An 8377-nucleotide genomic window follows, 5' to 3' on the forward strand; every position below is an offset into this window, starting at 1 on the left:
AGAAAAAATATATATCTAACTAAATCTGGTAAATAAATAAAATATACGGTTAATCAAATCTATACTAACAACTCCCTAAATATGTGAGATATATTCTAACTAATTATCACCGCAAAATATCCTCTTAATATTTTTAAATAAAGATTTTGATGCCATTTCCAGCAATTTGGTTCGGAATGTTGAGCAGTGGCAAGTTTCAGGTATATCTACTCACTGCAACCTCCTCCAAATCGGCGTCATCGTTATCATCCACATTCTTTTCAGCTTCAGTAATTCATCCAGCAAGGTTCCGCAGCCGCAACCGGCGCTTCTCCTCCTCCTCCTCTCCGCCGCCCAATTCGGGTTTACATTCAATTGGTTGCAGTATCTCACAGTCTCAGGCGATGGAGGTCAATCCTGAAAGCAAGAAAAACGACAAGGTCCTAGACAGCCTCAACTTCTTCTCCGTTAAACCTTATGTCCCGCCGTCATGGGCCTCGCACCTTAATCCAATCCCAACTCACTTCTCTTCTCTTGGTCATGTAAGTTCCCAATTCCCAATTTCGTTTCCGTCGTGTCTCCTGAATCTCTTGCGATAATTGCTTCATTAAGAACGGATTACTGTTTTGGAATCAGCTTCCGACTCCCATTCACAAGTGGAACCTTCCTAATCTGCCCGCGAACACCGAGGTCTGGCTTAAGGTAATTCATTCTGATTCAACCTTTTCTCTTACGGAAATTCGTTTGATTGTTTTCTGGCTAATGTGGAAATGGATGTCAACCATGAATTCTGTCACCAAGAATATAAGTAATCGAGTTCTTGAGCGTTTAAATTTGTCAAAAACTGGACAGAACAATGAATTTTCTTGCTGCTATTTTCCATTGTACAATCTATTTTCAGGCGTATGAGCAGAATTTATGGAAATGTAGGGCCATAAGATAAATAATGTATCAAATAATGGAAGGATTACATAACTTTTTCTCACACTACGAGATCTTTGCCTTGATGAAACTTTCATATTTCTATATATAGCTACAGTAACATACAAGTTTGATTGGCCTCTTTTGCTCAAGGGCTTCATAATTATACTTTGATTCCCTTCCTATCAATAGAATTTTTGAAGTACTTTTTGTAATTAACTTGAGGCAAGAATAAATTGGCCGCCCCATCGATCGTGCAACTATGAGAACCTTAGGCAAGCTCCAGTTGGGGCTTGGTTCTTGTAACAGCTGATATTATCCTCTTTAGGCTTTCCATTTCGGGCTTTCGCTCAAGGTTTTTAAAACGCATATGCTAGGGAGAGGGGAACAGGTTTACACACCCTTATAAAGAGTGCTGTGTTCCCCTCTCCAACATGTAGGATCATGCAATCCACCCCCTTCGGGATCCAACATCCTCGCTGGCACACCGCCTGGTGTCTAGATTGTGAGATCCCACATCGATTAGAGAGAGGAACGAGTGCCAACGAGCACTGAAAATGGGTGGATTGTGAGATCCCACATCGGTTGGAGAGGGGAACGAAACAGGTGTGGAAACCTCTCCCTAGCGGACGCGCTTTAGAACCTTTAGGGGAAGCCCGAAAGGAAAACTCCAAAGAGGACAATATCTGCTAGTGGTGGGCTTGAGCTGTTACCGTTCTTTTACATGGTTTTCACATTTTAGAATTAAAGTTACTGTTAATTGAACGTACGATGATCTGTATGAACTTTGACATCCTGTTTAGAATGGTGCCAGGCAGTATACAAATTCTCTAAATCTGAAGATTGTTCAGATTTGTGGTTCATGTTTTGTTGGAAGCATAATTTGATCCATTTTTCTAAATATTCCTAGTTTAGATATTCTCGTTTAATTTTGCTTTTCTTTTTGGTTTTTCTATATTACTGTTTACACTAATGAATACTATGAATACAGCGTGATGATCTTTCAGGAATGCAATTGAGTGGCAATAAAGTCAGAAAATTGGAATTCTTGATAGCAGATGCTTTGCAACAGGGTGCTGATTGTATTATAACTATAGGAGGCATCCAAAGTAATCACTGTCGTGCGACTGCTGTGGCTGCAAAGTATTTCAATCTCGACACTTATCTTATTCTCCGCACTTCGAAGGTCATCTTTATTTTCCCATCTGTTTTGAACTATTTTGGTTACAATGATACCTGCTTTTCTGAATTGTTATGGTTTGATGTCCTATGTTATGTCCATGATTCAGGTCCTTGTGAACCAAGACCCTGGATTGACTGGAAATCTCCTTGTCGAGCGGTTAGTTGGAGCTCATGTCGAACTTATCTCAAAAGAAGAGTATGCAAAGATTGGAAGCGTGGTTTGTCGATTTCTTCTCTTTTACCATCTTCGTTTTTTGGATTTTCGAAGAAATTTATTCTCCTGTTGATCAGTTGATAGTCGTGCTAATTCTACAAGCCTGATGGATTTCTTAAGAAGCATGGAGCTAACTGATTTCAATATATTTATATTGTGTTCGTGTCGATATCTGCTGATAGTTTTTTTTTGTTCTTGGTTTTAATTTCAGGCCCTCACAGATTATCTAAAGTCAAAATTAATCGCTGAAGGAAGAAAGCCATATGTTATTCCTGTTGGAGGATCAAACTCTCTTGGAACTTGGTGAGAATCTTTCTTCCTTTTTCCTTCCGAACTTCTGCTTCACTTTAGGATCATTTCCTAGCAGCATTTTTGATTTTCCTCTAAAGATTTATGTATAGCAGCCACGCCCACCACTAGCAGATATTGTCCTCTTTGGGCTTTCCTTTCTAGATTTTTAAAACTGTGTGGCTGATGGCAATACATAACGGACCGAAGCGGACAATATTTGCTAGCGGTGGGCTTGAGCTATTATAAATGCTATCAAAGCCAGACACCGGGTGGTGTGCCAGCGAGGACATTGATCCCCCAAAGGGGTGGATTGTGAGATCTCACATCGGTCGGAGAGGGAACGAAACATTCCTTACAAGGGTGTGGAAACCTCTCCCTAACAGACGCGTTTTAAAATCTTGAGGAGAAACCCAGAAGGGAAAGTCCAAAGAAGACAATATCTGCTAGCGGTGGGTTTGGGTTGTTACAAATGGTATTAGAGCCAAACACTGGGTGGTGTGCCATCTAGTATGCTAGATCCCTAAGGGGGTGGATTGTGAGATCCCATATTGGTTGAAGAGGGGAACAAAACATTCCTTATAAGGGTGTGGAAACCTCTCCCTAACAGACGCGTTTTAAAACTTTGAGGAGAAACCCGAAAGTCCTAAGAAGACAATATATAGGCCTCTCGAATGTGCACTAGCTAGCTTTCGAAGATGCAATGTATAGGCCTCTCGAATCTTCTTAACCTTGCTTCTTGTAATTGGTCCTTCGGGTACATGCAAAAGGTAAGCAGTGGAATTCATATCACAATATCTACTAGCGGTGGGCTTGGGCTTGGGCTGCTACATTATGCCCTTCTAGTTTGATTTCTTCTAATTTCTTATTTATAAGAGATCCTTTATCCTCGTTTATTTTTGTAATCATTTTTCTTGTTAAAATGTATCTTTGTTTCATGTGATTTTCTTACATCCGATTCATTTTTTCTCTCCTCTTAAATTATTTTGCCTGATTAATCTTTTATCCTTCTTGTTTTGGCTAGAGAACGGTAATGTGTAGCATAATTATTATTTGAATACTGATAATTGCATGATTATCATCAATGCATCCTTTCCATCTCTCCCATTCTCTCCATTATCACAATATTAATGAGTATCAAATGTATTTTGGTTATGTTTTCAGGGGTTATATTGAAGCAGTTAGGGAGATTGAACAGCAACTGGATACTGTAAATGATAAGATCAAATTTGATGATATTGTAGTAGCTTGTGGCAGGTTCTGTTTTTCTTATCTGGTTCATAAGAACACTTGATGCCTTCTTGTTTGGTTTCATGTTCTACTTCTGGTTGTTTTCAGTGGGGGCACGGTCGCTGGTCTATCCTTGGGATCATGGTTGAGTACATTGAAGGCAAAAGTATGATCTATATAGTTCTCGGTCTTTACATCTCAGTTCCTGTCTTTTAATTTCGTTGAATCTGCAGATTCGTGCGTACTCTGTTTGCGACGATCCCGATTACTTCTACGACTTTGTTCAAGGTTTACTCGATGGGCTTCATGCCAGTGTTGACTCGCGTGATATAGTCGAATTCCAAAATGTAAGTTGGAGTTATTAATGTTTGCTTATGTTTGGCAGCAGCATTATTTGTACAATCACATTGAAGTGTAACCAGTTTGATATCTGTTCTATAGAGCCCAATCTTCTTCCCTTTTCTTTGTGATGGTTTGTTCAAACTTTCATCTCCACAAAAGAAATTTGAGATGAACTGTTCTTTATTTCTTGTCATTCTTTATTTAGGCAAAGGGTCTTGGGTATGCAATGAACACACCCGAGGAGCTTAATTTCGTAAGAGAAGTTGCCGAATCCACAGGCGTTGTTCTTGATCCAGTATACAGGTACGTTGTTATTATTACTCTAGTCGAGCCCACAGCTGGTGCTCACACAGAGAAAAATGTAATGGCTTTGGCTTTGGCTTTGGCTGTATATATGTTTATGTAGTAGATATTATCCGCTTTGGCTCGTTACGTATTGTCTTCAACCTCACGGTTTTAAAAACGTGTCAGTTAGGAAGAGGTTTCCACACCATTGTAATGAATGTTTCGTTCCCTTCTCTAATCGATGTGGGATCTCACAAACCACCCCCTTAGGAGCCCAGTGTCCTCGCTGGTACACTGCTCGGTATCTGGCTCTGTTACCATTTTTAATGGCCCAAACCTACTATTAGCAGATATTATCCGCTTTGGGCTTTCACGTATATCACCGTCAACCTCATAGTTTTTAAAACGTGTCTGTTAGGGAGAGGTTTCTACACCTTTCTAATGAATGTTTCGTTACCCTCTCCAACCGATGTGGGATTTCACAATTCTCCTATTGGGAGCCCAGCGTCCTTGCTGGCACACCGCTCAGTGTCTGACTCTGATACCATTTGTAACGGCTCAAGCCCACTATTAGCAGATATTGTCTTCTTTGGACTTTAACATATCATCATCATCAGTCTCACGGTTTTTTAAAACGCATCTGTTAGGGATTGGTTTCCACAACCCCTATAATGAATGTTTCGTTCTCCTCTCCAACTGATGTGGGATATCACAATTTATTACGTGTTATTTTCAGCGGAAAAGCAGCGTATGGAATGATGAAAGACATGAGTGAGAATCCAAAGAAGTGGGAAGGAAGGAAGATCCTGTTCATTCATACAGGAGGACTGTTGGGACTGTATGACAAAGCTGATCAAATGGGTTCAATGTTGGGGAAATGGCATCGTATGGACGTTAATGAGTCTGTGCCTCGAATTGATGGAGTTGGAAAAATGTTCTGAATCAACGGATAAGCCACCAACCCATTGTACTCTATACTCTTTCCTAAACAACTAAAGACAATGGATTGTGCAAATAATGTTGCCCATTAAGGATGTTTATGGACCGATTTGGATTGGGTCGAGACATTTTTCAGATTCAACTCAATTGTTCGGGTCGTAAATTTTGTTAACTCAAATAACTTTTATTGAAGAATGAATCTTAAGATCCCACGTCGGTTGGAGAGGAGAACAAAACATTCTTTATTAGGGTGTGTAAATCTCTCTATAGCATACGTGTTTTAAAAAATCGTGAGACTGATGACAATATGTAATAGGCAAAAGCGGAACATCTGCTACTAGTGGTTTGGGCTGTTTCAAATGATATCGGAGTGAGACACCATGCCTCCTCAAAGGGTGGATTGTGAGATCTCACATCGGTTGGAGAGAGGAATGAAACATTCCTTGGTGTGGAAATCTCTCCCTACCAGAAGTGTTTTGTGGATAATAATGGATATATATAATGGGCCAAAGTGGATAATATCCTAGTGAGGAATCACATATATCCACAATGATATGATATTGTCCACTTTGAGCATAAGCTCTCATTGCTTTGCATTGGACTTCCTTTATATTGTCCACTTTGAGCATAAGCTCTCATTGCTTTGCATTGGACTTCCCCAAAAGGCCTCGTACCAAGGAGATAGGATTCCTCACTTGTAAACTCATGATCTTCCACTAACTGAACCAATATGGAACTCTCTTCCAATAATCTTCAACAATCCTCCTTTCGAACAAAGCACACTATAAGTCTTCCCTGAGGCTTATGGAGCTCTCAAATAGCCTCCCCTTAATCGAGGCTCGACTCTTTTCTCTGGAGCCCTCGAACAAAATACACCATTTGTTCGACACTTTAGTCACTCTTGACTACACCTTCGAAGCTCACAATTCTTTGTTCGATATTTGAAGATTCTATTGACATCATTAAGTTTAGGTATCGCTCTTATACCATGTTAGGAATCGAGTTTATGTTTCGATTAAGGAATGAAGGGAAGATGTTTGTGATTGGAAAGCAAAAGGCATAGATAGCCATTGGCATTCTTACATCTCCTTCTTCTTCTTCAAGTCAGGATTATCCATTTCAATAAGAAACCACATTACTTCTGATATGCATTTACAAAACGCATATTCCTTCTCAACAACAACAACAACAAAACCATAAGAAATCTCTGCGATTCAAAATTTCCTCATATAAAAACCCTCACCCTCCCACAATTATCTCCACTCAACAATGGCGGAACAAGCACCATCAGATTTGCCCTACGAAGAATTCGAACCTTTCTGCGAATGGAAAAGGCTCGAAGACTCCGATGTTCTTCAGGTTCATCTCGCAGGTACATTATCAACTCACGCTTTCCTCCGCTTTCTCATAAACATTCATAGCGATTCGAATTTCATAAACAGAATTCAAGAAGGAAGAATTGAGGGTTCGGATCAAGAACAACTCCGTCCTTACACTTTCCGGCGAGCGCCTAGCAGCCGAAGACTGGAAGAAGATCCGTTTCAACAGTGAAATCAAACTCCCAAAGGATACACTTACAGATCAAATCCGTGCCAAATTCGGCGACTCTGTTCTTTCGATTACGATGCCGAAGAAGAAAGCCTCACCAGCCTCCATTGATAATGCTTGCCCTAGAAACTTCATATCCGGAGTAAAATCTTCATTAGCAAGCTTGAAATTTAGCAAGGAATCGGCTGTGGCTATGGCGGTTGCGGGACTCATTCTGGCCTCGGGAGCTTACTACTTGATAGAAAACGCTGCGAATTGATTTCTGTAATTCCTGATATTATTTTTTAAGGCTAAATTAATAAATTAATTCTTTTAACTTAGTACTTTAATTAACCTAAACTTTTCAATAATATTATTAAACTTTTTTAAAAAAATTAATTATACATTTATCGTTAAATTATTTAAATTTATTAATATTTTTCAAAGTTCTTTTGCTGTTTATAACTTTTAAAAATAATATTAACTTCCTTAATTAATTTTTTTAAAAGTATTAATAATCGTTAGAGTTTAAGGATATTAATGTATATTTTTTAATTTTTTAAAATAAAGTTTAAGAGTATTAATGCAAGAAGGATTTTTTAAAAAACATTTTTGAATATTTAATGACATTTTAAATAATAAGAATATTTTTTGAACTTTTATTAAAATATGTTAAAATTGATGAATATTATTGTAACTTTCATAAGTATTTTTAAGTGTAAAATAGTTTTATTAATTTAATATTTTTTAAAATAAGGAGAGTAATTCAAAAATTTTAAAAATTTAAAAATTTCAATAATATCTTTCCATTAAAAAAAAAAAAAAAAAAAAAAAAAGTATTCTATCGTTAATATTTTGTTTCAAAGATATTATTGAAATAGTGAAATTTGTAATGACCGAGATCCACCGCTAACCAATATTGTCCTCTTTGGGCTTTTTTTTTCGGGCTTCCCCTCAAGCCTTTAAAACAAATATGCTACGAGAAGGTTTCCATACCCTTATAAATGGTGGTTTGTTCTCCTCCCCAACCAATGTGGGACATCACAATCCACCTCCCTTTGGGTTCAGCGTCCTCGTTGGCACTCTTTCCTTCCTCCAATCAATGTGGGACTTGAGAAGAACAAACCACCATTTATAAGGATGTAGAAACCTTCCCCTAGCAGAGACGTGTTTTAAAGCCTTGAGGGGAAGCCCCAAAGAAAAAGCCCAAAGAGAACAATATCTGCTAGTGGTGGATCTGGGTCGTTACAAATGATATTAGAGTCAGACACCGAACAATGTGTCAGCCTTCTCGTTGTTCCTCGAAGGGGGTAGACACGAGGCAGTGTGCCAGTAAGGACACTGAGCCCCAAAGGGAGTGGATTTGGCCGGGGTCCCACATCGATTGGAGGAAAGAAAAACTGCCAACGAGTACAATGGCCCCAAAGGGGATGGATTGTGATGTCCCACATTGGTTGGGGAGGGGAACAA

At 38.9% G+C, this 8377-nt stretch overlaps 2 protein-coding genes across 2 annotated transcripts; both read left to right on the forward strand.

Moving 5' to 3' along the window:
* Nucleotides 1-160: 160 nt before the first annotated feature.
* Nucleotides 161-5592, forward strand: LOC111785884 (bifunctional D-cysteine desulfhydrase/1-aminocyclopropane-1-carboxylate deaminase, mitochondrial-like). Its single transcript, XM_023666243.1, has 10 exons — nucleotides 161-521; nucleotides 616-681; nucleotides 1892-2086; nucleotides 2190-2300; nucleotides 2508-2599; nucleotides 3749-3841; nucleotides 3923-3980; nucleotides 4048-4161; nucleotides 4362-4459; nucleotides 5178-5592. The coding sequence occupies exons 1-10, from the start codon at nucleotides 177-179 to the stop codon at nucleotides 5380-5382; spliced, it is 1377 nt and encodes a 458-aa protein (XP_023522011.1). The 5' UTR covers nucleotides 161-176; the 3' UTR covers nucleotides 5383-5592.
* Nucleotides 5593-6390: 798 nt separating this feature from the next.
* LOC111785885 (17.8 kDa class I heat shock protein-like) lies at nucleotides 6391-7248 on the forward strand. Its single transcript, XM_023666245.1, has 2 exons — nucleotides 6391-6752; nucleotides 6823-7248. The coding sequence occupies exons 1-2, from the start codon at nucleotides 6650-6652 to the stop codon at nucleotides 7185-7187; spliced, it is 468 nt and encodes a 155-aa protein (XP_023522013.1). The 5' UTR covers nucleotides 6391-6649; the 3' UTR covers nucleotides 7188-7248.
* Nucleotides 7249-8377: the final 1129 nt, after the last annotated feature.

This window comes from Cucurbita pepo, unplaced genomic scaffold (assembly GCF_002806865.2).
Source record: "Cucurbita pepo subsp. pepo cultivar mu-cu-16 unplaced genomic scaffold, ASM280686v2 Cp4.1_scaffold000804, whole genome shotgun sequence".
Classification (NCBI taxonomy): domain Eukaryota; kingdom Viridiplantae; phylum Streptophyta; class Magnoliopsida; order Cucurbitales; family Cucurbitaceae; genus Cucurbita; species Cucurbita pepo.

Excerpts from the sequence above, each read along its gene's own strand:
- LOC111785884 (XM_023666243.1), top strand. The coding sequence starts at position 177 with ATGTTGAGCAGTGGCAAGTTTCAGGTATATCTACTCACTGCAACCTCC. Across the intron at positions 2,600-3,748 it reads TCAAACTCTCTTGGAACTTG|GGGTTATATTGAAGCAGTTA; the intron begins GTGAGAATCTTT and ends TTATGTTTTCAG. Across the intron at positions 4,162-4,361 it reads ATATAGTCGAATTCCAAAAT|GCAAAGGGTCTTGGGTATGC; the intron begins GTAAGTTGGAGT and ends TTCTTTATTTAG.
- LOC111785885 (XM_023666245.1), top strand. The coding sequence starts at position 6,650 with ATGGCGGAACAAGCACCATCAGATTTGCCCTACGAAGAATTCGAACCT. Across the intron at positions 6,753-6,822 it reads TCTTCAGGTTCATCTCGCAG|AATTCAAGAAGGAAGAATTG; the intron begins GTACATTATCAA and ends TTTCATAAACAG.